The 27,504-nt window shown below is 42.9% G+C and overlaps 1 protein-coding gene across 1 annotated transcript in view; it reads left to right on the top strand.

Moving 5' to 3' along the window:
- SCN10A (sodium voltage-gated channel alpha subunit 10) overlaps positions 1 to 27,504 on the top strand; it is a 135,469-nt gene that overhangs the window by 75,910 nt on the left and 32,055 nt on the right. The window contains exons 7-15 of the mRNA XM_023527552.1: positions 1,039 to 1,260; positions 1,655 to 1,718; positions 5,065 to 5,206; positions 5,352 to 5,549; positions 6,270 to 6,440; positions 9,575 to 9,868; positions 12,240 to 12,351; positions 17,997 to 18,235; positions 19,795 to 19,968. Of these exons, the coding sequence (XP_023383320.1) occupies positions 1,039 to 1,260; positions 1,655 to 1,718; positions 5,065 to 5,206; positions 5,352 to 5,549; positions 6,270 to 6,440; positions 9,575 to 9,868; positions 12,240 to 12,351; positions 17,997 to 18,235; positions 19,795 to 19,968 (1,616 nt within the window). The remainder of the gene's footprint in view (positions 1 to 1,038; positions 1,261 to 1,654; positions 1,719 to 5,064; positions 5,207 to 5,351; positions 5,550 to 6,269; positions 6,441 to 9,574; positions 9,869 to 12,239; positions 12,352 to 17,996; positions 18,236 to 19,794; positions 19,969 to 27,504) is intronic.

Raw genomic sequence — 27,504 nt, 5'->3', positions numbered from 1 at the left:
CCCCGTTCCTATCCCCAGGCTTTGGTTACAGGCTGCTTCTATGTGTAACAATGCTATGCTTGGTAATACTATGGAGTTCCCCCTTGACGGTCAGACTACTCCACCACATGCCAGTGCCCCAACCATTGCTCAGCTCCCAGCCCATGACGCCACAAGCAGTGTTCATGGGTTATTTGTTGACCAAGATGACAAGGCAAGGCTCAACCCCAGACTGCTTCTCTAGTCAGACCTCTTTCTAATACCCATGAATCTGCCCTCCAAAGAAGGCAATTTTATTTGCCAGAGCAGCAAATCATCCCCTAGATAAGCAGGAGCCCCATTTTTGCTGCCAGCCCTGCTTGGCTCTGACATAGCTCCTTCTCAGATTCTCTCTGTATCTGACTCAGTGATTCTCTCAGTGTCTCTCATGGTCTCACTCTATTGCTATGTTCATCTCTCTGTGTCTTTGTGTCTCTGTCTCTTTTTTTTCTGTCTCATTTTATCTCTTTTGTATCTCTCTCTCTCTCTCTCTCTCTCTCTCTCTCTCTCTCACACACACACACACACACACACGCACACGTGCATGCACGCATGCACACACTCTGAGGTTCATGGATTCATGTGTCCCCAGCCTCAAGCTGCCTCCCAGAAGTGAGATGAATGCAGAAAGACAGATGCCAAATGACTGGAATGAAGTTAGTAGCCTCATGATTAGCACAGTGCCTGGAACTAGCAGGTACTCAACAATTATTTTTTTAAATCAAATTGCTATTGTCAGAAATGTATTAGGCTTAGCATGATAAGAAATGCATTGCCTGGGTCTCAGTAGCCTTGTCTTTACAATGGGGCAATAATCTTTACCTTCCAGCCTGCTTTTTAGGGTTATTACTAGGTTTATATAAGGAACTAGGCTTGGAATTGCCCTAGAGTTTTTAAAATACCTCACACCTGTATGTAATGAGAAGGCAAGATGGCTAAGATGAAAGCATGCCAGGCACACAACGTGTGCTGCGTGTGTTAACTGACCCATGTAGGAGTATCACTGTCATCTTCTCATAGGGCTGAAGGTCATCGTGGGGGCCCTGATCCACTCAGTGAGGAAGCTGGCTGATGTGACCATCCTCACCGTCTTCTGCTTGAGCGTCTTCGCCCTTGTGGGCCTGCAACTCTTCAAGGGCAATCTCAAGAACAAATGTGTCAAGAATTGTACAGCCTTCAACGAGACAACCAGTAACTTTTCTTATGAAAAACGCGAGTGGAATTTCTGCCGTGGCGACGAAGGTCTGGCTGGCAAGGGATGTGACTCCCCTGCATACCTGTATAGACATGTATTTTGATTCCTTTTCCCTGTTCAAATGCTTCTCCTGAGTCGTGTTTTACTTTTGAGTCCACCATATTCTGTTGCCCAATGTCTCTTTTACAAGGAAACGAGCCATAAATCCAGGGACAGACCTTTCTGCCTCTTCTGGGAGAGTCTTGGAGCTGAAGTCACTGCTCAGCTTTTCTCGTTCCAGATGGGACTTTCCCCCTTCTAAGTATCCCAGCATGCCCAATGAGTGTATATAGCCAAGAGAACTCATCTTACTCTTACAGTGTGCCGCCTTCACCACCCAAGGCTCAAGTGGTAGGGTTCAGAACCATATGCAAAGCTTTCATTTTCTCCTTTCTTTTGCAGACTTCTACATCAATAAACCAGGCACTTCTGATCCCTTACTGTGTGGCAATGGATCTGATGCAGGGTGAGCGTCCAACCCATGACCTAGCACCATTGCTCAGCAGTCCTTTTTCCTTCTTGTCATCAGCATTTCCTGGGCAGAGAGTCCAGAGGAAGGTGCAAAAATGAATAAGTCATAGCTTCTGCCATACCATGTCTCTGGGGAGGAAATGTATGAGTTAGCTTTTGCTGTGTAACAAATAACCCCAAGATTTTGTTGCTTAGAACACCAGCCATTTATTTAGCTCAAGATTCTGCACATCAGCATGTTGGGCATTTTGTAGACAGTGGATAGATTACCTGGGGGCCAACTGATCTAGGATGGCCTCAGCTAGGGTGGCTTATCTCTGCTCTATGTTGTCTCTCATCCCCCAACAGGCTAGCCTGTACTCATTCTCATGGCAGAAGCAGGGTTCCAAGAGAAAGAGTGGAAATGTGCAAGGTCTCTTGAGGCCTAGGCTTAGAACTAGCACGATGTTACTTCTACTGCTTTCTATTTACCAAAGGAAGTCACGGATCAATCCAGATCCAAGGACTTGACTCTACTTCTTGATGGGAGAAGCTGCAACATCATATTGCAAAGGAATGTGAATGCAGGGAGGGAAATAAATGTGGCCATTTTTGTAATCTACCCCAGGAAGGAGCTAATATTTCATTTTTTTTTTTGTATCAAATGCCCACGTTTAATCATCACAACTCCATCACATGGGTTTCATTATCCTCACATTACAGAAGAAGAAGTATATGCGTTAGTTTTTGCAATTTCAAATTCTTACGGAGTCCAGACACATAACAACAAACAAGAGGAGTGGGCTGGGTGGGAACCATGGCAATGAGAGTTTATGCCTCATCTAAAGGGGGCAGCCAGTGCTCAGTTCAGCTTTTGGTTGCCATGTGAAAATGTGGTTCCATTGCTTCCAGCTCTTCCAATTTTTAAAAGAGAGACAGGAAATTTAGATTTTTATGTGAAATCTCCCAGCTAAAACATCGGCTACCAATTCCAAAAAATGTCTATATATTATGGGCCAAACAAAATATTTCTGTAAGCCAAATTCAGTGTGCAAGCTGCCAGTTTGTGAGCTCTGATGCATATACATATGAAGATGCTACATTCTGGAGAACCAATGCTGTGCTGGAGGTTCCAGGGGCTGGGGAAACCCAGGGAGGTGGTGGTATGAGGCAGGGCAGGTCAGGGAAATTTTCCTGGGTGAGTAGTTGAGATGGCAGGGTGTCTCCAAGCTGGGTGGACAAGAAGTGGTTTGGATAGAGGCCATTCCGGGTGGCAGAACAGAATGTGAGACAGCAAAGCGGTAGAGGACCCTTCAGGTTTGTCTGCTGCTTTGACCACTGGAACAGATGTAAGCAGAAAGAATTCAGGCAATCGATCTGAAAAGCTTTCTTCTCCTACCTCCATGGCTGGGGGCCTGGAAGATCAGAGCCCACATGACCCCGCTCCCTGAGTAGCTGACAGCTCCTGTATTGCCCAAGTGAAGAAGAGTGGGACCTGTATGGAGCTCTGCCTTAATCAGCTCACTAGGAAAACAATCTCAGATAGAGCTAAAAGGTGAGGACAAACAGGAGAACATGATCAACATAGGCTCCTTGGCCTCTTTCTTCACAAATGCACTTGGCATTTGGTTCTTTGGCTCAGGGACAGGATTGTTCTGATGTCAGCTTTTATTTGCCTTTGACTTAAATTTAAACTGAGGGCCCTATCAATGTCCTTTTCCCATTTGGATAATGGCATTTCATTTTTCATGGTGACAGCTCCAGAGTAGCCCAAGCACTGTCTGTGGTAAAGTTGTGAGGTCCATCCATGGGCACCTCCTCCGCAAGCTCCAAGATAGGCCAGACCTGCTGGGCAGGTCCTGGCCAGGTTGTAAAGGAGTGGATAAGGCTGGAATGGCAAATAGAGGCCAGCTCAGGACAACAGGCAGAGTGAGCCCTGGAGGCCATGCTGTGAACACCAGACCTGAGTCCTCTGCTGGGTCACAGAGAAGCGGAGCCCTGGGCTAAGGTCCACACTGCCCAGTGGCACTGTGGGAGGAAAGCCTGGGGTCTCAAGGACTAGGAAATACTTGGTGATTTTCAGCATTCCTTTACATGTAGTATTCCAGTCCATCCTTTTGGTAGCTTCAGGTTAAAAACAGCAGGAATTTCCATTTGCATTTCATATATCATATTTAGTATGCTGAAGGTAGCATGCAAGAGGCTTTGCACCATGGTCTCATGTAATTCTCAGAGTAGTTAGCTGTTGATGTGTAGCAACTACAGTAGAGTTCTATGGAAGATGCACAAATAAGGCTGTCCTCAGAGTTCACTAGCAAATGTACGGGTGATGGGTTGACTAGTTCCTTGGGAGAGCAAATCAAGAGGCTGTCTTAAATGTGGGTCTACAGAGTCTAGGAACCAAGGTTGGACATAAAATTAGGATTGATTACAATCAAGTTGCTGAGACCTTACGCAATTGTATGGATACTGGGATTGTGTGTTCACATGGAATAAGGAGAGCCCGAGAGGCTGGTGTTAGTGGAGGAATCCTGGAGTAGTAGAATCCCAAATACAAACATGACATTACTGTTTCCTTGACCAAGCCATCCTACTGGGGTGGATGAGAGCACTCACATGCCCTGAGCATAGAGATATTTCTTGACATCAACTTAGCCTCTTATTATGAGAGAGAGAGGAGTCCAACACTCCCACCCCAATACTCACCAAGCAATCATCTTCAATTTGGTTTCCTTTCATAGGTCACTCTTCATAGGCTACAGTTATATTTCTCCTTTTAAGTAAGTACATTGACATCTCTGTGGTTTTAACTGACTTCTCTCTGAACACCAGCTTCCACATCTGTAAAACAGGATTGTGGAGACAATTAAATTATAGTGTTTGTAAAGCATGTAGGAGAAAGAGAGGCACACAGTAAGTAATCAGTAAATGGAAAATGTTGTTTTCATTGTTATATATAATTGGTCAATGAACTTGGCTAATGTGAGTTCTCCTTTGATAGACAACTCTGCAGGCAATGACAACCAGCTCAAGTTTTAAGTCTGCATTTCTGATACTGACTCTCTCTCCTCTCGTGTGAATTTTGAAAGAGCTTACCACCTTATGGGGTCATGTCTGGGCAGTCAGCTGGCCTTCCCCAGGTCACTCCCTTCTGCATGAAACTCTGAAGTGACAGTATTATCATCCCCATTTAATGGGCAAGGTAAACTGAGATCTAAAAAGACTAAACGTCAAAGGTCATCCAGCTCATAAGAGGAATATCAGGCCTTCAACTCCAATCTTCCTGCAGCCCTGGGCTGCCTTGCTTTCCAGTAAGCAAGGAGCTATGCAATTTATGATGAACTTCTTTGTTCTTGCTGCAGCCACTGCCCTAAAGGTTATTTCTGCCTGAAAACATCTGACAACCCAGATTTTAACTACACCAGCTTTGATTCCTTTGCTTGGGCTTTCCTCTCACTGTTCCGCCTCATGACACAGGATTCTTGGGAACGCCTCTACCAACAGGTATTAACTGGCATGTCCCCAAACAGACTTGGTTGGAGGCTGAGGGGTCAGGTCCAACATGGCTACATTTTTCCTAGAGGAACCTGACAATGTCCAGGGCCCATGTACTTTGGGTACATATCTCTTCTTTCTCTTGAATCTTCAGACCCTGAGGGCTTCTGGGAAAATCTACATGGTCTTTTTCGTGCTTGTCATCTTCCTGGGATCTTTCTACCTAGTCAACCTGATCTTGGCTGTTGTCACCATGGCATATGAAGAGCAAAACCAGGCAACCATTGATGAAATTGAAGCCAAGGAAAAGAAGTTCCAGGAGGCCCTTGAGATGCTCCGGAAAGAGGAGGAGGTCTGTGAGGGATGAAGCTTTGGAAAGTCTGTTGCAGGCTGTATGTTATTGGGGAGAAGTATGGACCAGCCACTTAGATTAAGGTTGTTATTCTTGGGAACTTTAGGAAGATTCATCTCACCTTAGGAATCATCTTAGGTCAGTTTTTCTCAAAAAAAAAGAACCTGAGTGAAGATGTTATGAAAGTGATGTATTTATTAAAGGATGCTCTCAGAAGGAGAGTCAAGAAAACGGAATGGAACAAGGGAAGAGTTAAATAGGAAAGTGGCTTCAGCTAGAGACTACCTTCGGCCTGATCCTATGTGAGCTCTGGGGCATGACTTGTACCACAGAGTAAGCCCTACACTGAGGGAAGAGGGCTTGCCTTTGGTATCCCCATGCCTGCCCCAGCCAAATGTACAGTGAAAAGAAATTTTTTGCAGAATACTGTAGCTGTAAGCCATTAGCAGCTAACACTCAAGTGGCTGGAGATGAATGTGCTGACCTGATAAAAGAGATCTGGGCAGGGCATCAACAGGGTCTACTATAGGGTATGAATGAGGGAGGTGACCAAGAGGTGGCTCTTCCTACCATGTCTCAATCCCACAACCACCCAGGTTTTAATCCTGACCTCCTCTGTTTCAGATGCCCTCACCCCTGTGAAACCTCATTTCTGGGGGACACATTTATGCTAAACTCAACCAGATACTGTTGGCTGCAGCTGCTGTCCTCTTTCTTCAGGTGCTGGCAGCACTGGGGATCGACACAGCCTCTCTCCACTCCTACAACGGATCCCCTTTAACCTCCAAAAATGCCAGTGAGAGAAGGCACAGGATGAAGCCAAGAGTGTCTGACGGCTCTGCAGATGACAACAAATCACCCCAATCAGAGACTTACAACCAGCACAGGATGGTAAGAGGCTCAGGTTTGTGCTCTAAAGATTACCCACCTTTGCAGCTGTCATGGACAGTAGGTTGAAGTGGGAAGAGGTTTGTGACAAAGACATAGCTGGAAGCACAGAGATAAGGAGGATGTTCTAGTAATTCCAACCCTCCCACCAATGGACGTCTAGACTTGGACAGGGTCATTATGGATGGGGAAAAGGGGTATATTGAAAAGACTTTTATGGGTAGGAGTGGAATTAACAAGACTGGGACTGTGGAATGTGGAAAAAGGAGAGGAGTCTAAAATGACTCCCAGATTTCAAGATTAGGCAATTAGATAGATGGTGATTCTAAAACAGGAGCACCAGAGGAAGAAGCCAGGTTTGTAGGGAAGGTGGTGGACCCACATTGGGCAAGATAACTTTGAGGTGTCTGTAGACCCGTGGACATGAAGGGTCAGTTTCCTCCTTACACATTGATCTCAATTCTAGAGCAGGGAAGGAAGGTTCTTTGTCCATGGTGCTGAAATCATTACAAGCTTATTTCTGACCTCATGTCTCAGCCCTTGCCACTCAAATTCCCACCTATAGTTGGCACAGAAGATCCCAGCACACAGCTCTGTGATACGATCCAGCCCAGGAATAACTTCAGCACCTCACTTCAGGTCCTGAAGCAATTCTGTCCCCTCTTCCCCCATCATAACCTCTACCTCCCACTCCAAGATTCCCTATACTTACCAAATTTCCTCCCACCTCCTTCTTCTCCCTTGAAAGTCCTCTGTACCCCAATATATCCCCTTTCTACAGGCCTGAGAGATAATAACCCCTTTGTGTGAGAATAATTTCCACACTAATAGTATGAGAAAAGGGATAAACCTGACTATTGTTCAGGCCTTCTGACCCTCAGTTTCTTCTCAATCTCTTTTCCTGTGCTCATCTGAAGGATGCTCCACTTTTTTGGAATATCATCTCTACAACACTCAAACTTATGTGTGCATATCAGACACACTCACATGCATACCGGCCTCAGTGACACTCATTTCAGCATTCGTAAGAGTTTGTGCCCTTCTCTTCCTTGCTCTGTCTCTTTTGAACAGCACCTGGCATGCACGGGACACAGTTCAGAAGACATTTCAAAAGGATTTGACTAGGGCTTTGACAATTGTAGAACAAGATGAATCACAGCTTTCATGGAAATGTCAATGACACTCTGAATTGGGCTTTAATTTCCCCCATTCAGTTACCCCCATATAGAGTAGCACCTGGATGTCCAATAATTGTTTGGTGTGTGTGCTTGTCTCTCCAGCTAGGCTCATCTTTGAAAAGAAAAAAGAGGAACTTTGTCTTGTTAATTTAACAATACTAGATGTTTGGTATAAAGAGATGACTAAAACATGGTTCCTTTCCTAAGGACTTCCATTCAGATGGAGGAGGCAGATATAAAAACAGCTATGTGTTAAGTACTGTATTAGGGACAGGCACACGGTGTTTGGAGAATAGAGGAGAAAACACGACTCTTATGGGGTTGGAGGTGTGTCAGGAAAGGCTTCACAGAGAATGATTGAAGTGAATAGTAACTAATGAGTAGGGGTTCTTCCAGTAATTGAGGCATGGAAGAGTTTGGGGAGAAGTATTTTCCAGGCAGAAAGAAGAATATGTGTGTACAAAGACAGGAAAGGACCACTGGGTAGTTCTTTAATGCTCACTGGTTGATTGGAGTCCATACAGGAAGGCCTTCCCTTCCTCTTTTCCTAGGTGTATTCATGTGGTAAATAGACCACAGGCAGTTTTTATATGAAGCTGTTTTCTAACAGAAATGAGAGAATTTTGGGGAGTAGCACCTAAGAGAAACACAGCAGGGGTTTAGGGTAACACACAGGAAAACAATTGGCCTACTTAGATGATGCATTTTAAGGCAAGCCTAATACTTAGATTCAGAAGTCATTGTCCACCATAGGTTAATTCTGAAATGTTAATTGGTGGCCAAGGAGGCACTACCTGTCAAATATGAGACCTAAATTTTCTTCCCAGTTTTTTCAGTGGTTTGCTTAGCACCCAAATATAACTCAGTCATCCCATCTTTAGTAAGGATTTGCTTACTTGGCTCTTTTGCTTCAAAAGTGGAAAGAATTTATGAATTTTTATGAGTTCCATAGTCCTTGGACGTAAATTCTAGGCAAAGAGTGCTCTGTTTACAATACCAGAGCAGCAATGTTGGTTGCTGAACAGGGCTGGGCTCCAAATTATTTTAAAAAGTATAACTTTAGTTCTGTGGGGTCAGGTGATAAGTAAGGAGGACTTTAACTGACAAGGTGTCCCCAACTTTAGTAGTTTAGTAAATAAAAGGAATTGAAGAAGAGGGAAATTTTCAGTAGTATGATCAGAATTTAGTAAGAAGTCAGCTTACTGACTCTCCAGGGACTCTGGGCCTATGAATTAGCTCCTTCCCTCTGACAATTGTGCACCACACAGTTACTTCCAAGGAAGATTTTGATGAGAGATGTTTATTGATTTGGAGGAATGGCATTATTCTTCCAGGAAAGGAGGCTGTAACTCTCCCTTCAATCTCCCTATTGTTGACTGTTCAGTTTGCCTCAAGGGATCCTGGAAGCTTATTACATTACAAAGCCCTCATCTCTTCCTTTGCACACAAACACTACCACCCATGTATGCTGAATCTAATGAATTGTGGAACCTAATTTTCAGACAATAAAGGGCAGTAGTTCATTCAACAACCATTTACCAAGCATGTTCCAGAAATGGTGTGCATAATAGAGTTAGTCTCCTTAGATCACAGCTTGGCACTTGGAGCAGCCCAGTGACCAAAGGCTGACAAACAGCTAACTCAACCCAGCAAGCCACAAGGTTGTCCTCTGACATGTCCTTGGTCATGAATGACCTATTTGCTGATCTTAAGCACCTTGTAACTTCTCATCTCTCCTGGCTTTTTCCCAGGCTGTGTCAAGAATACTGTTTTTCCCTGTTCTCACCCCATGTTTACCTAGAATACCCCTTAGATCTGCATCTTTAATTTGCTGCTGGAAGGTCATGAAAATCGGGGCAGGGAAATGGGAGTGAGTAGAGGGAAGTGCTGAGCTCCAGATTTGCTTGCAGGACGAGCTTCCAGCCTTATTCTTTCCTGCTCCTCTGGGTCATTGCCCAGTCTTTCCTAGGCCTCAACTCTGGGCGACGGCGTGCTAGCCATGGTAGTGTGTTCCATTTCCGGTCCCCTGCCCGAGACGGTTCATTCCCTGATGGAGCTGCAGATGATGGAGTCTTTCTTGGAGACCATGACAGCCATCGGGGCTCCCTGCTTCTGGGCGGGGGTGCTGGCCAGCAAGGCACCCACCCTAAGAGCCCTCTGCCTCAACCCACCAACCCTGGTTCAGGGCATGGAGAAGATGGACACCCCACATTGCCCACTGCTGAGCTTGGCCCTGGAGTCACAGACCTCTCGGTGAGTTTGTAAATGTTCTAGACTATTTGAGGCTGTCCTCTAGCTAGAGGCCTTGGGCCAAGAAGCCCTGAGTGTCATCCATGGAACAGTCCTTTAGATATCATTCTGCCCAACTCCTTCCCACCTGCCCCCACTTTAAAGACAGGGCAGATGAGACCCAGAGAAAGAAATTGGATTTACTTGAGGTCAAGCGGGTTTTCTGGTTTACTCTGTGGTACAGTGATACAGATTATTTTTCAGTTGATCTCATATTTCTTCAGTGTTTCTCTGTCCCCACTCACTACCACTGTTTCAGAGAGAGGCCTGCTTGCTCCTAGATGAGTATGAGAAAAATGAAAGGTTCTTTTCTGCCTACCTGTGGCTCTGTGCAAGCTACCCTGGGTGTGGCAAAGGGACCCAGAGAAATCCTGGGAGGTGCCCTAGATAGATCTTAGCAGAAGCAGAGTATCCCTTGATTTACTCAGAAAAACAATAACTTGCCAAAATGCACAACTTAGGCAATAGTGACTAACTAGCCAGCACCCTTATTGGAATAATCACAGAGTGTAATGACAATCCAGGGACACTTCATTGAGTTGGGAGCCATGACTTAATGTGAGCTCTCCCTCCAGTTGTAGTAATGACGCTGCTAGTGTTTTTCATTTGCCCTCTCTGGCTAGCAGTTTGCAAACAGACTTGTGAACAGACCATTATATGGCTATACTAACTTGATAAGTCTTACAGAGTGACCTCAGTTCCATCTCTGATTGGGTGCCAGCAAGAAACAGAAGAATCACTGTGCAAGTGGAGAGGGTTTAGTGGAGTATTTACAGAGGGTTGGGCAGGGCTCTGAGAACTAAAAAGGTATAGTGAGGCCCCTAGAGACTAGCAAAGTGGGAAGCTGGATGTGCTAGGGTAGAGAGTGAGGGAAAAGATGAGAACTAGGACCCAGCAAGAGCTGCCACTGTGTGAGAGGTAGCCCGGCAGAACTTGTGATCTCAGGTGGAGGACTGCAATCATGACCCAGCCACGGCCCAGCAGGGAAGGTGGTAGATACCGACTCCCCTCTCCTTCCAGCCTCTGATCTCCTATCTGTGCCATCGTTCAAACCTGACCAGAACCAGAGGGCGACAGTGACACAGTTTGTACAGGTCACCCTCCCCAGGTACAGAGCTAGCTGAGCAGAGAAGGGAGAACAGGTTTCCGAGGACCAACAGAGAATCACCAAAGAGTCGGAAAGTCCAAGCTGGTTTGCAGGGTCCCTCAGAGGTGTTTTAACATCCTAGGAAATGCCTCATTCAGGAAACCTTGTTATTGTTCCCTAGATTGTCACTTTCCTAGATATTGTATCCCTGATGCATTTTAGTTACATTATTTGGCTTGATAAAGATTAACTCTTTAAGCCCTTCTGTGTCATGTAGACCTGGGTTTCAATCACAGCTGTGCGATTTACCAGCTGTCACCTTTAGCAAGTCCCTTGAATTCTTCAAACCTCCATGTCTCCTTTTGTAAAAAGGTTTCTAAATAGTCGAAGAGTTAAATGGAATAACAAAGTACCTACATCTATATACACGTGTCTGACAAATAATAGTATCAGCTAGTATCTTTTGTTGAGTCCTCATGGTTGGAAAATTTATAAACTTATATTTATTAAGCATTTACTATATACCTATGAACTTCACCTATGGTAGGTGCTCAGTAAATGTTAAATTTGGATTCTGAATAGTTTGCGCTGTGCTGAATCAGCAGCTCTGGGCCTTGAACTCCCCACGTCTCAGATGTGTGACTAGAGTTAGGGGCCTGGCACAGAACCTCCAGGGAAGGCCTCAAGAGAAGCAACAAAAGGATTGTGTCAGAAAACTAATAACTGGACAATCAAGGCACACAAATGTTCCCCCAGAAGGAAAGAGAGTGTGTGGAATTGGAACTGGGTTATATGTTGAAAGGGAAAATGCGCCTGTTGGAAGAGAGATAGAGAGTAGAAATTCTGTGTAAAAGTCAGATGCACAGCTCAGAAGACATCTCATGATGGCCTGGCCCGCTGCTCCTCCCTTTGGCAGAAACCTCAGAGACCCTTGAGGTAGTCCTGTCCCCACCCTGCTGCCTAGGTCCCTGTCCTAGGGCAAGTGTTTGCAGAGCCTTAGGTGAGCCCAGGTCACTCCATTAGCTGCAAACCTGGGCTCTGTTTCTCCCTAGCTCTGTGTCCTGGTTGTCATGCCTGAGCTTTTACCCCATGTTCAAACAGCAGCCTGATTTCTCCAACCATGAGGGCCATAGCTTCACTGGACAGCTCACAACCATGAGACTGGCCAATGAGAGGCTGAGCGACCTGTGTTTGCCACTGAAGACTTCCGGTTGGGGGAGTGTCCTGACTCTGTTTGCGTCCTGGCAGGCATGTGATACAGGACAGAAGAAGACTTTATTATCAGCAGAATACCTGAATGAACCTTTCCGAGCCCAAAGGGCAATGAGTGTTGTCAGTATCATGACCTCTGTCCTCGAAGGTAAGTGTTGCTCATTGGAACGTCAGTCTACTGTGCTGTGTTGAGTCCCCATGTGAGTGGCAGTGGGGATGCCCCAGACTTGTGTCAAAGAGCACCTGCCTCTGCATCCTAGGATCCTAAATACTCTTCTTTTTGTTTTGTGCCTTCACCCTTACTCAATGTGGGTTTTTTTTTTTTTAACCTGGATAATTTTTCAAAGACAATGGAATCAATGGAGAAAATGTTCGAGTCCATCTCTTGTTCAAATTAACATCTGCTTCATGTGTATTCACAAAACCAGATTTTAAAAAATGATCTGGCAGAGAATGTCAAGCTACCACTCAGGTATGCAAGAAATTTAATGATCTTTAACTTCCAAGCATGGCAAAATCCTGCTGTTTTCCTGGCTATAACTTTATGGTTATAATTTGACTTCTGTCTCAACTCCCATTATGCTAAGCATTGGGAGACAATTAAAATAAATTAATCAGATGGTTTAACTAAATTCTCATTAATTCAGGGGTTCATTAGTTCAGTGGGAATCCACTTAGTCTCTCCAGGGATGCATCTAAGTTCCTGTTGCTTACACCAAGCCAAGGGTGTGGCACTGGGTCATGGCCGCCTAACCTTCAAGTTCCCAAAGACTATGGTTGCATCCTCCTCACCCTGAGTACAAGTCCTGTCTTCTTATCCAGTCTTTATTCGACCTCAGGATTTGGAAAATATGGCCTTAATCGTATCTATTATTTATCTCCCCTAGACAAATTTAAAATGTCCTAGGCTAGTGGAGGGAGAAGGGAGCTTGGATGTAGCTGTGTTCCTGAGAAGGAGCCCTATGTGCTGTCCTCCCAGCTTTGGGACAAATCCTAACTGTGCGGGAGCACATGTTGGACAGTAGAAACCAAAAAAAGAAGAAGAAGAACAACAACAACAACTTAAAAACAGAGCTAATCTGTGCATTACTTTCCAGGTGGAGCCAGAGATGGCAGCCCTTAGAGAGAGACCCACATGCCCGGCATGGCACAGATACTGTAGAGTAGCATGAACTGGTAATACGCCTGGGGAGAGAAGGCCTGAGCAGCCTCAGAGTGTGTCCTGTGGCCCCAGCATGACAGGACAGTAGCTGGGTGATGACCTCGCCCCTGTTGAAGGCTATGGAAGGGAATCTGGAGAGGCAAAGAGGGAGCAGCCATTTCCATGGCTCCCCCACCAAAGACCAAATGGGAACTATGATGACTCAAGTAAATACACTTGTCAAAGACTAAGGACTGGCTCAACCCTCCATCACCCTTGAGTCCCCCGAACTCACATACAACCTCAGATAATGAAGTGGTAGCAGACACTAAATTAACTAAAACAAAGTCCTCTAGTTGGCCATTTGAAGTATAAATTGAATGCAGTTATGGGGTTGGGGAAATCTATACATTCCTTGCATACCTGAGTTTGTGTTTTGAGAAGTGTGTACACATTCCAGTGACAGCAGTGTGTCCAGGCTCTCATATTTTTCTCATTGAAAATTATTTAATTATTTTTATTGTAATAGTGTCTGCACACCCAAAACTTTTCATGGCTGCACAGAATTTCACCATGCTGATATGCCCATGATTTTTTGGCGGCCAAGTGGATTGCTGAGGTTATTTATTTATTTTTATTTATTTATTTATTTATTTATTGCTATTAGCCATCAAACAGCAAACAATGAATACAAACAGTTTGCTTTTTCATTTATTCCCAAGTACTATCAAGCTTCCTCCTTTCCTCTCTTTTAATTTATTTACTTATCAACAAACATTTGTTGAGCACCTGCTACATGTCCAGCATTGTTCCACATGCTGGGGATTCGTTGAGAAAGAAGATAGAACCTTGCCCTCATGGAATCTACATCCTGGGAGCCAGGGCACACAGATGGTAAACACAAATAGACATTCAGGTAATGATAAGAAGGAGGAGAAAAAATCAAGTAGAGGAGGATATGGAGAGTAGGGGCTTGCAGAAGGGGCTATTTTAGATGAGGTGGTTGTGGAAGGCCATTCTCTCTGAAGAGACCAGAAATCTGAAGGAGGTAAGGGAATCAGCCTTGTGAGAACCTAGAGGGTGAGAGTTCCAGAAAAAACAACAGAAAATGCAGTGCATTTTGCAGGAATGAGACAGGAATAAACAAAACGTGTGTCCTAAACACATGCCAATTTAGGTAAGAACAACAGAGGTCTTGATTGGATGAGAGGCAACAGAGGTTAATAGTTGAGAACACAGGCCCTAGAGCCTAACTTCCTGGGTTTGCATCCTGGCTCTGCCACTTATAGTAAGCTGTGCAGTCTTGGGGCCCTATTAACTGCTCTGTGCCTCTGTTTTCTCATCTTTAAAATATACACTAGGTTATAAATTCCACAAGGGCAGAGATGTATCTGTTTTGCTCATAGCTGGATCTCTAGTACCTAGAAGAACAGTGCAAGGCACATAGTAGGTACTCAACTGATAGCTGCCGAATTAATGGTGAATGAGTGTGATGCACAAAGGTGATTTTGGTGAGGAGCAGAGGGTGGAACTAATTTATGACATGAACTGATGAACCAAAAGAGAATAAAGAATTGTCCGATATCCCGAGGTAGGACAGACTTCCTCTCAAGGAAGATACTGTGAGAGAAGACTGTGAAAGGCAGGAGAAACAATGACATTTTTAAAGAGAATCTGGGTAAAGGTAACCTTAGGTTCGGTCAAAGAGGCTAAAGGTTTTTGAGCATAGAGCAGATGACCTGCGATCTTCTCTGGTTGGACATTATATTCACTATACCCATGGAATATATGAAAGATGCTTGATGCTGTCCGAGTTGTGATAAGATTTACAAAGGCCACCTCATTGGGAGTGATCGTGCCTGAGAAACTTTGGTTCAAGCCAATAAGAACTTGGTAATTCCCTGAAGTCAGGGCACGTGAACGATCTATGCTTAGCATACAAGCTAAGACTTGACAGTTGTCAGAACCAGAAGGTCAGAAGCAGGAGCACAACAGTGAGCACAATCCAGTCTCTGCCCTCATGCTGAGTGGAAGAGAAGCACATAGAACATGTTATTGCTGGTATACTGAGTGTCTTGAAGGAGAAGTGAGGGATGCTAAGGGAAATGTGCTATGTTTAGCCTGGGGCTAGGGAAATATTCTGGACAGAAAGAATAGCAATAACCCTGAAGCAGAAGAGAGCATAATACTTAAAATAATGAAAAAAGCTTGCTATAGCTGGAGCATGGAGATCGAGGAGGAGAGGGGTTTAAAATAAGCCTGGAGATATGGTCAGACCCATAGAACTTCCTAGGCCATGTTAAAGATTTTGGACTCTGCATCCTGAGAGCAGTGAGGTGCCACTAAAGAATTGGAGGCAGGGGAACTACATTTACATTTTATAAAGGTTGCTCTGAATACATGTGGAGAATGGAATTAAGAGGGAAAGAGTGTTGGCAGGGGAACCCTTTAGGAGAAAACCAGACGAAAGATGGCGATGCCTGGACTCCGAGGAGGTAGCAGTGGGGATGATGGGAAACGGAAGGATTTGATTGCTATCTGAGGAGCATAAGATTCAGGACTTGGTGGTTCATGTTGATCTGGTATAAGCAACTGAAAGGATCCTGGTGCAATGACATAAAGGGACACTTCAGCTGGAGGAGGGGGATTCACTAGGAAAAGATGAGAGGGGAAGATGATGAGTTGAGTCTGGGACATATTGGGCTTCAGGCACCCTTGAGACATCCAGGTAAGGCTGTCCAGTAGGACGTTGGCTTTATAATTAATGGGCTTAGAAATTAGAAGACAAGGGTGACCTAGAGATACATATTTGAAAGCAGTTTGAATATGGATGTTAATTTTGAGATGATGCAAGGGATAGATGACATAGAGAGAATCAAGAAAAGAAAGGAAGAAGGGCTGGGACAATGTTCTAAGAAACTACAATAATCAGTGAGTGAGCAGAAGAGATGGAGCCAGCAGAGGAAGCTGAGAAAGAATGCCTGGAAATAGGAGGAGACCCAGAAGACTATAATGCAGAACCAAGGGTCTAAATTCCTTCAGAAAGAACGGAAAGGTCAAAAGAGGCAATGCTATTGAAAGATCAAGTAAGATCAAACCCCACAAGGGCCCAGGGCCTTTAGTCAAGTGGATGTCCTTGGTGATTGATCAAGAAAGGATTGATGGAGTAGGTTAGTAAGCAGAGGCCACATTGGAGGAGGTTGAAGAATAAGTGAGAGGTGAAGAAATGAAGATGTTGTATTCAGAGGTCCCTAACCTCCAGGCCATGGACTGGTACTGGTCCGGTCTGTGGAGTGGTACCAGTCTGTGGCCTGTTAGAAATGGGGCCGCACAGCAGGAAGTGAGTGGTGGGCTAGTGAGCAAAGCTTCATCTGTCTTTGCAGCTGCTCCCCGGCACTAGCATCACCACCTCAGCTCCACCTCAGATCATCAGGCATTAGATTCTCAGAAGCACCAGTCCCTAGTGCCAAAAAGGTTGGGGACCACTGTTGTATTTGGATAAATATTTCAAGAAGTTTGCCTTTGACAATGAGGTAGTAAAATGACAATGACACTAGACTGTAAGTAGAATTGAAGGAATATTTTTTCTTATTTGTGTGTGGGGGGGTGCTTTTTAAAAAGCGTATTTATAAGCTAATTTGGGAGGACATGTGAGAATGGGAAAGACTGAAAATAAAGGAAAGAGGGAATGTTCAATAGATTTCTGAAATGGCTGACAGGAGAAGATGCACAAGTGGAGACATGGGCTGTTAATAGGAGGGACACCTCTTTAGTTGTAACAGAAGGAAAGAAGGAGAGTTCTTTGTGGATTAGCTTTTCGCAGGAGATTCTTCTGGGGAGGAACCATAATCATGTTGCAAGCTAGCAAGTGCATGATTCTTTTAGCCTCCCTGTCTTCCTAGATAATCAAGATCAGCAATGTTAAGGCTGTTTACAAGGCCGAGTGTCTTCGTGTCCTGGCTCACAGACAAGCTGCTTCTTGTAACAATGACGTCTCTGCAAGATTCTTTACTCAGCACCACTTCCTGTACTTCTCTTTAGTGCCCGAGTAGAGAGGGGGAAATGGAGGTTGGAGAAGAGAGGAGGAAATGAGAAAGTAGTCTAGTAGACTAAAGGAGTGGACCGAATAGAGAAACATGGCAGGATTTCTGGGCAGTGACAGACTGGGACTCACGAGTCCCTAGTGGGACCAGCCAGCATGGTTGTGTACTTTTTCCAACCAGTTTCAACTGGCCGGGTGCTGGTGCAGAGTGCTCTGCACATGGGGTTTATTCAGGGTTTGGATTCTGCCAGGCAAGTACAAAGGAGGGGGAGAGGGGCAGGGGAATTGAGGGTGTCTTCAAAGGAAAAGATAGAGGGATGGACATGAACTCTGGGTAAGTTGAGACGTAAGGACATGACATAAGTGATGAGCAGTTAAAAAGTATAGGGTCTGTGGTTTGGAGGACTGGATGGAGACAAAGACCAGAATGGAGTTGCTAGACTGAAGGAACTTGAAAAAGTAGGAAATAGTAATCAGAGAGATGGAAGGCTGAAATGGAGATTGGAGGTGGTGGTTATTAGTGATGATGAGGTCTAGAGAGAAGGTTGTGGGAAGGAGATCTGAGGCGATGCATGGCTGACAGCTGTCATTGACTACATCTCTGTTGCAGAACTCGAGGAGTCTGGACAGAGGTGTCCCCCCTGCTTGACCAGCTTGGCTCAAAAGTATCTGATCTGGGAGTGCTGCCCCACATGGGTGAAGCTCAAGACACTTCTCTTCAGAATTGTGACAGATCCCTTTGCAGAGCTCACCATCACCTTGTGCATCGTGGTGAACACAATCTTCATGGCCATGGAGCACCATGGCATGAGCCCCACCTTCGAAGCCATGTTCCAGATAGGCAACATTGTGAGTGCACTGGCAGCCATGGCCCATGCCATCGTGGCCGGAGGGCTTTGGGTGGGGCGGCAGCATGCTCCCATTGGTTGGACTGTTGGTCTGGCTAGCTGAGAGCAGAGGAACAATGTGGGAGATGTGTAGATGCTGAGTTCAGGAAGCCAAGTCTTGGGGACCAGGTTGGGCTGGTGGTGGAAATTGCTTTGGGATGAATGAGCACAAGGAAGTAGACTGAGAAAGCCCTGACCTAGGGGGAGCTTGCTTGAATTCAGGACAGCTATTGAATTCTAGGATATCAGCTGCCTTGATCTTGAAATGAGGGTACATGCCACTTTCCCATCTAAAGACAATTATGGACTTGCTAGTTTCCTTCCAGAAAAAGGAGAATCAGAAAGAAGGGCAGGGAAAGTTTACTTCTAAGAAGTCAGCGTAGAACACAAAGGGTTTTATGGAAGAGACCTTTGGGCTCACACCCCATTTTATAGTCAGAGAAGTTGAGAGAGAAAGGCCTTTACCACTGTGACAAAGCATAGTGCCATTTTTAAAAAGGGAAGAAAGGCAGGCATTGTTTAATGCCTATGACAAGTCAGGTGCTTTATAAGTGTTATCTCAGAGTCACAACAACGTTATGAGGTTATCATCACACTCACACTTTAAAAGAGAGCACTAAGACTCAGAGAGGTTAAGTATTCTGAAGATGGAGCCAGAGTTGACCCAGGTTTCTCTAGGGCACAGGACATCAATCCCCTGTCACACCACACTGACTTGCCTGCATAGAGTCCTCAACAGATGCCCTTTGACTTACCCAAGCTGGTAAGAGGCTTCATTTCCGAAGCTGGTGAGAAGCTTTAATGAGAGCAAAGCTGTGTTCTCTACTTTCTCTTTATCTGTCGTCCTTCCCTGCTGGGTGTTGTGTGACCTGACCCTGGTCCCGACTTCTCAGTGTCAGAATTCTGTTCTAAGACAATTAAAGACACCCAGAGCTGAAAAGAATCTTAGAGGCAATGTATTATTTCTGTTCTTGCTAATAGCTATTATTTATTAATGAATTACTATTTGCCAGGCCCTTCGCTAAGACCTGCACATGCATTATCTTATTTTTATGTCCGTTATACAGATGAGGAAATTGAGGTACAGAGGATGTATTACTTGTCCAAGCTCACACAAGCTAGGAAATGGCTGAGCTGGGATTTTATCTGGGTCTGTGTTGTCCCGCAATCCATGCTTTTAAACTACTGAACCAGATTGACTTCTAATTTACCTAATTATGTAATAATTATTATCCTAATGATTATCCGCTTACTCCCTTTCTATCACCGTTCCCATGGAAACACTGAAGCACGATTCTGATGCATACGCCCTGAGCACTGGTCCTGAGATTTCATTCAGATGCCACATTGAGTGTTACCATCCCCAATCCTTCAGGAGCCAGCGGATAATATAGAAACTGAATAAGAACGATGCAAAAGGATTTGCTGTTTTACAAACATGACACTTCCCTCCCGCCTTATTTGTAAGTTGCCCCTGACCCCACAGACTCTGCTGAGACGGTTCTTTGTTTCTGTCTGCAGGTCTTTACTGTGTTTTTTACGGCTGAAATGGTCTTCAAAATCATTGCCTTTGACCCCTACTATTACTTCCAGAAGAGGTGGAACATTTTTGACTGCATCATCGTCACTGTGAGCCTGATAGAGCTGGGTGCAGCCAAGAAGGGTGGCATGGCGGTGCTGCGGTCCTTCCGCCTGGTAATGTTCTCCCTTGGCGACCTGGGGAAACTCCCTCACAAACAGGAAGGCTCATCCCTGAGAACAGACACTGTCCTTCGGGGACCCCATCAGCCAGCTCCCTCTTCTTCTCCTGTCCGTGTGGGAGGCGGGGCATGGCTTCTGGGAGCTGGAGACTTGGTGCTTTCCACTTACTCAAAGTGGGGGTATGCCTTCTCCTCTCTGGATCTGGGTTCCCTTATCTGCACCAAGAGGGCACTTCCCAGCACCCTCCTGTTCTCTTATCAAATAATAATAACAACGATAATCATAGCAGCTAATCTTTCTTGAGTACCGAAGTTGTGTCAGGCACAGCGTTAATCCCTTGACATAACATACTTCATGTTACACTTACAACAACCCTAAGAGAGAGTGGCTTTTAATATCCTCTTGGATAGATGAGGGTAACTGGGATACAGAGTGGTTAAATGATGACCCAGAGTCTCCCAGCTGACCAGCGAGCAGCAGATCTGCATCTCAAAGCCAGGTTGCCTGACTCCAGAGTTCCAGCTTCTCTCGCCTCATAAATATCATCTGCTGATTCCCTGGTGCCCCAAATCACAGCCCCCAGGTCTCACACACCTCAAAAACTGCCACCTACTAGCCTCATGGCCTGGCTCTTCTCCAAACTCAGCTCTGGGGTGCCCTCTACAGGAGGAGTTCCCGGATTCCAGGCACCAGTGCCCCATTGCCCTTAGGCCACCGTTGTAAGAGCCACATCTGTCAGATTTGTCAGATTCCTAGGAGGGTCTCAGGTTCCTGGGATCTCCCAATTTCCCAGGCCATCTAGAGGAAGCATGATGCCTCACTGACTCTTGGGAGTAGGGCAAGAAGCCTTACGAAATGGCAGGGTTTGTTAGCACGGACCTCTTGTTCTCAGTATTCTCTCAGTGTGAACTGAGAACCCAGTGTCTAGCTTTAGAGAAAGATGTCAAAACAAAGGAGAGAGTGCCCAGCAATCTCACTAAGTCCACTTCTAGGCCAGAAAGTCATGGGTCTGAGAATAAAATCCAGAGACTTTGTGATGATATACTAAGTTCTGCATAATTGGGACCTGCCTACCTCTCCAATCTCCTCTTGCTCATTTTGCTCCAGCCAAGAGAGGCCTACTTTCTCTTTTGAACACAATCATACCATATGCAAATAATGAGTTTCGTCTCTTATTTTCTAATCTTTATACCATTGGTTCTTTCCATTACATTATCATACTGATTAGGACATTCAGTACACTGTTGAAACGATGTGTTCATAGCAGACATCCTTGCTGTTTTCATGATCTCAAAGAGAATTCTTTCAATATTTCACCAGTTTTGATATTTGTGGCAGGTTTTTTTAAAGATTCAAAAAATCTTTATCAGCTTAGGAAGTTCTCTATTGTTAAGAATCCTTATCGTGAATGGATGTTTAATTTTATCAGACAATTGTTTTGCATATATTAAGATAATCACAAGATTTTCTCCTTTAATCTATTACAGTAGTTATATTAATTGATTTTCTAATGTTAAATCAACTTTGCATTCCTGGGATAAACCCAATTTGATTATGATATAATTTTTATACATTGGAAGATTCAGCTTGCTAAGAATTTGCTTAAGTTTTTTGCATTCATATTGATGAGTAATATTTGGCCTATAATTCTCCTTACTTGCATTGTCCTCACCAGGATTTAGTATGCTACTTGCCAGGATATTTAATCTCCATAAAAAGAGGTGAAGAATAGTCCTCTTCTTCTACACCCAAACTTTGGGTAAGAGTGGAATTATTTTTTCGTTATAGATGTAGTAAAATTCACTAATGAAGCCATCTGGAGGTCAACATTTTTCATTACTGATTTGATTTTCTTAATGGCTGTGGAACTAGTCAGGTTTTCTATTTCTCAAATTGGTTTTGGTAAGTTATATTTTTCTAAAAATTTTCCTTCTTATCTAAATTTTCAAGTTTATTGGCATAAAATCATATATGCTATGCTGTTACCTTTTAAGGGTCTATATCACTGGTACTTATCGTACCCTTTTCTTTCTTTAAAAATAATGATTTGTGCTTTCTCTCATTTTTTTTATTAGTCTTGCCAAAGATCATCAGTTTAATTAGTGTTTTCAAAGAACCAACTTTTAGCTTCTTGAGCCTCTCTATTTCATCTATTTCAATTAACACTGTATCTTATCTTTTTTTTATGTTGGCCAATTTTTTTAATTTTTATGTCTTAATTTTTTCAATGATAGTTAACATACAATATTATATTAATTTCAGGTATACAACATAGTGATTCGACATTTATATAACTTAGGAAGTGATCATCTCAATAAATCCAGCACCCATCTGATATTATACGTAGTTATTACAATACTATGAACTATATTCCCCATGCTATACTCTACATCCCCATGACTATTTTGTACCTATTTTATAACTACCAATTTGTACCTCTTAATCTCCTCCCCCCTTATCCATCCCTCCACCCCCAATCTGACAACTATCAAAATGCTCTCCGTATCTATGAGCTTGTTTCTGTTGTTTGTTTGTTTATTCTGTTCTCTAGATTCCACACATGACATTTGTCTTTCTCTGTCTGACTTACTCTACTCAGCACAATACTCTCTCTGTCCATCTGTGTTGTTGCAGATGGCAAGATCTCGTTCTTTTTTATGGCTGAGTAATATTCCATTGTATATGTGTACCACCTCTTCTTTATCCACTCATCCATTGATGAACACCCAGGTTGCCTCTATATCTCGGCTATTGTAAATATCACTGTGTATTGTGATCAACATGTGTATTCACATGTCCCTTCAGGGAGTGTTCTTCAAATAAATACCCAGAAGTGAGATTATTGGGACCTTCTTTGTCTCTTATTATAGCCTTTGTTTCAAAGTCTGCTTTGTCTTATATAAGTATTGCTATACCAGCTTTTTTGTTTGTTTCCATCTTCATAAAGCATCTTTTTTCATCCCTTTACTTTCAGTCTGTGTATCTTTTGATTTGAATTGAGTCTCTCGTAGGCAGCATATGTAAGGGTCTATTTTTCTTATCCATTCAACTACCCTACCTTTTGATTGAAGCATTTAATCCACTTACGTTTAAAGTAATTGTTGCTAGATATGTGGTTATTGCCATTTTATTAGTCAAATTTATCTTTTTCTTATTACTTCTTCTTCTTAAACAAGTCCCTCTAACATTTCCGTAATACTGGCTTGGTGATGATGAACTTCTTTAGCTTTTTTTTTGTCTGGGAAGTTCTTCATCTGTCTTTTGATTCTAAATGATAACTTTGCTGGGTAGAGTAATCTTGGTTGTAGATTCCTGCTTTTCATCACTTTGAATATTTTCTGCCGATCCCTTCTGGCCTGAAAAGTTTCTGTTGAGAAATCAACTGACAGTCTATGAGAGCTCTTTTGTAGGTAATTAACTGCTTTTCTCTTATTGTTCTTTATCTTTAACCTTTGGCTTTTTAATTATGATGTGTCTTGGTATGGGCCTCTTTGGGTTCATCTTATTTAGGACTCTTTGTGCTTCCTGGGGTTGTATGTCTTATTTCCTTCACCAGGTTAGGAAAGTTTTCAGTCATTTATTTTGAAATAGGTTTGCAATTTCTTGCTCTTCTCCTTCTGGTACCCCTATGATGTGAATGTTGTTATGCTTGATGTTGTTCCAGAGGCCCCTTAAATTATGCTCATTTCTTTTTTCTTTTTTTTAGATTCTTTTTTCTTGTTGCTGTACTGATTGTTTTCTGCTACCTTACCTTTTAAGTTGCTGATTTGATCCTCTGCTCATCTAATCTACTATTAATTTCTAAGGTATTCTTCATTTCAGCTATTGTATTCTTCATTTCTGACTGGTTCTTTTTTATATTTTCTATCTCTACTTTTATGTTTTCTATCTCACTGAGTTTCTGTATCTTCTCCTAAGTTCATTGAGTACCCTTCTAACAAGTGTTTCGAATTCTGCATCTGGTAGATTGCTTGCCTCCATTTTGTTTAGTTCTTTCTCTGAAGCTTTGTTCTTTTCTTTCATTTTGGACGGGTTTCTTTGTCTTTACACTTTGGCTGCCTCTTTCTTTTTGTTTCTATATATTCAGTAGGGCTGTTATGTTTTCCAGTCTTAGTAGAGTGGCCTCATGTAGTAGGTGTGCTGTAGGGCCCAGTGGCACAGTCTTCCTGGTCACCTGAGCCAGGTGCTTCAGCTATGTCCCTTGTATGGGTTTTATGTGCCTTCTTGTTGTGATTGAGTCTTGGCTCCTGTTTGCTTGTCAATGGGAGGAATTGACCCTCGGGCTCATTTGTTGTGATGACTGGCCATCACCAGTAGAGGAACTTTTGTGCAGGGGCCTGACTCTACTGAACAGGATTCACTTTGGCAGGGCTCTGGTGCTTACCCTGTCTGCCCTTTGGGTGTGTCATCCCCAGATGTGACCTTGGGTGGTACTCTGACTCAGACGGAAGCCAGCTACCAGGAATGCAGGCTGGGGCCTCCTGGGAGGGGCCTGTAGCAGGCCAAGTTTAACTGTAGCCTGTACCCTGCCCGGGGCCATCTGGCATAAGCCACCAGGCATCCACAGATGGCCACCACCCATATGTGATGGCTATTCTGTAGCTTAGTTGTAATTTTGATGGGTTTGTGAGAGGAGACAAGCACAGCGTTTACCTACTCTGCCATCTTCCCATGTATCTTAATTACATTTTCCATTCTACATATTTTATTCTTTTCTAACTTCTTACGATAAAAATTCTAACCTATTTCCTTTTCTAATATACTTATTTAAGACTTCAATTTCCTTGTAAGAACTGCTTTAATGTGTAGAATTTTCCTTATTGTTTGGGTCTAAATATTTTCTAATTTCGGGGGGTTGGGGAGGGTGAAGTGGGTAAAGGGGATCAAATATATGTAGCTGAAGGAAACTGGACTCTGGGTAGTAATCACACAATAGAATATATAGATGTCAAATTATAATGTATACCTGAAAATTATATAATTGTATTAACCAATGTTACCCCAATAAACTTTAAGATAAATAAATAAATAAATAAATATTTTCTAATTTCAAATTCGATTTATTCTTTGACTCTAAAGTCAATTAGATGCATGGTTCTTAATTTCAAAACACATGTGATATTTCTAGTTATCTTTACGCCATTGAGTTCTAGCTTAATTGCATTATAGACCAAGAACATGCACTGTATAATTTTAATGCTTTGAAACTTATCGATAATTTCCTTTTGGCTCAGAATATTGAAAATATTCTTTATGCACTTGAATGTGTCTTCTGCAGTTGTAGGGTGCAATACTCTGCATAATCCACTGAGTACAGAAAGTTCACTGTGTAGTCCAAATATTCTATATTCTTGCTTATTTCTGTCTGCTTGTTCTAGCAATTACTGCACGAGTGGTGTATAAAAATACCTCCCGCTATGATTACAGCATGGTTTGTTTCTCCTTATGGTTCTATCTTGAGGCTGGGTTATTAAATGCATACATGTTTAAAATTGTTATGTCTTTCCAGTAAAGTGAAACTTTTATCATTAAGAGTTGATCTTTATCTCTAGAAATGCTTTTTGCCTTAAAATTTTCCTTGCCTAATTTTAATTTAATAATGTTTTCTTTTGGTTTAGAATTTGCCTCATATATCTTCGTTCATCCTTTTACTTCTAGCCTTTGTGTATCCTTAGGATTTTTATACATCTCTTGCAAACAGCATAGTCAGATTTTAGATTCTTATTCAGCTTTGACAATCCAATCTTTGTCTTTTAACCAAAGCATGTAGTCCACTTATTTTGTGAATACTGATGTATTTGGATATGGGTCTATCATTATATTTTGGGTTTTCTATTTGCTTTACCTGCTCAAGTGTGTTTGGTATTCTCTCTCTCCCCTACTTCTTCTTGATTTATTTTAGATTGATAATTTTTTCCTTATTTCATTTTCCTTTTTATTGGTTTAGAAACTAAATGCTTATTTTTATTCTTTGGTTATCTTAGAAATTATAACATGAGTAGTTAATCTAACGTAAAAAGCGAAAATCTTTATTTTCCTCCAAGACAAATTTTCATTTGTTACTCTTTCCAACTAACTATGGTAAGTATTTTAATTTTATCTTGTTTTTAAAAAGCTATGTGACTTAACAATAAATAATTCTAGCTGTTGTACAAACAATCCCCAAACTCAGCATCTTAACCCAATAAAGATGCTGTGTTATTTCTTGCTCATGTCCTAGTATGATGCAAGTCAGGCATCACTAGGACTGAAGATGGCCTGCGCAACCTTTGAAGCTTGACTCCTGCTTATGGAAACTCAGCATCTTAACCCAATAAAGATGCTGGGTTATTTCTTGCTCATGTCCTAGTATGATGCAAGTCAGGCATCACTAGGACTGAAGATGGCCTGTGCAATCTTTGAAGCTTGACTCCTGCTTATGGAAAATGAGAGGCCAAGGCTCATTTTAAGTTTTAAACAGTCAAAGGCTTTTTAGTCATGGCTCATGGTTTCTTTTGCAATCCACTTCCTTTAAAATTTATATGACTTCAGACCTCTCTGGGTGCTACATACCTATCATATGGTCTTTGACAGAGTTCTCAGTTCTGCTTTATTTCTTTGCTTTCTTGTCTCCGTGCCTTTTTCTCTCAATTTATTGGTGGCCAGACCATTAATTTTGCTAAGAGCTGCTTCATTTCATTGAAATATTTAACTAGTCTTCAACACTCACAGACTTAATCCCATTGCTTACTGTTTGAGATCTAAAGCACTGTACTTCCCCACAACTTCAAGGCTTTAAACTCCTGGATCCTATTTCCTTTTATTTCTTATTAATCAGCCAAATAATCTCTGAGCTCATCTCTTTCTTATAGTACCTTGACAAATATAACCAATTACAACTGACACACAATACTAAGGTTCTGTTTTACAAACCCTTCCTCTAGAGCTGCTGGCTCACTTTGCACTCAGGATGATTGCAGGCAATAATTTTGCCACTGCAACACAGATCAACACTTCCCAATCCTTTTTATATCAGTTTCCTTGTTGTGCACTACATGATCACTAAGCCAGTGCCATATATTTGATGTGTGAGAAATGGCAACACCTTTTTTTGGCAACACCTTTTTTCAATATACCAGTTCTACATTACTCAAGATGCTTACAACTAATTACAATGACCATCTCTAAATCTGTAAGTTAACATACAGGTTAATGTTTCACAGCACGTTCCAAGCTGCTTGGAAAGCTCTACTGAGAATGTTTGCTCCAAGTTGAGACTCAGAGATCCAGGTGGCCCTGGAAGGGGAAGAGAAAGCGCATGGTGTTTTATGGCTCTGTCTGAAAATAGTGTACATTACTTCTGGCTCCATCTCCATTCCATCAGCCAGAACCTAATAACATGACCTCAACTGCCTGCAATATTTGGATATGTTTCTATACGAATATATTCACGTTACCAGCTTGGTTTATTCCCTTCCAGTCTTTTCCCCCCTAAATAGAAAATGTTATATTAATTATAAGATTAACTAGAGAAATGGTTAATTAAACATG

This window comes from Pteropus vampyrus, unplaced genomic scaffold (assembly GCF_000151845.1).
Source record: "Pteropus vampyrus isolate Shadow unplaced genomic scaffold, Pvam_2.0 Scaffold1, whole genome shotgun sequence".
Classification (NCBI taxonomy): domain Eukaryota; kingdom Metazoa; phylum Chordata; class Mammalia; order Chiroptera; family Pteropodidae; genus Pteropus; species Pteropus vampyrus.
This window is presented reverse-complemented; position numbering and strand designations above follow the sequence as displayed.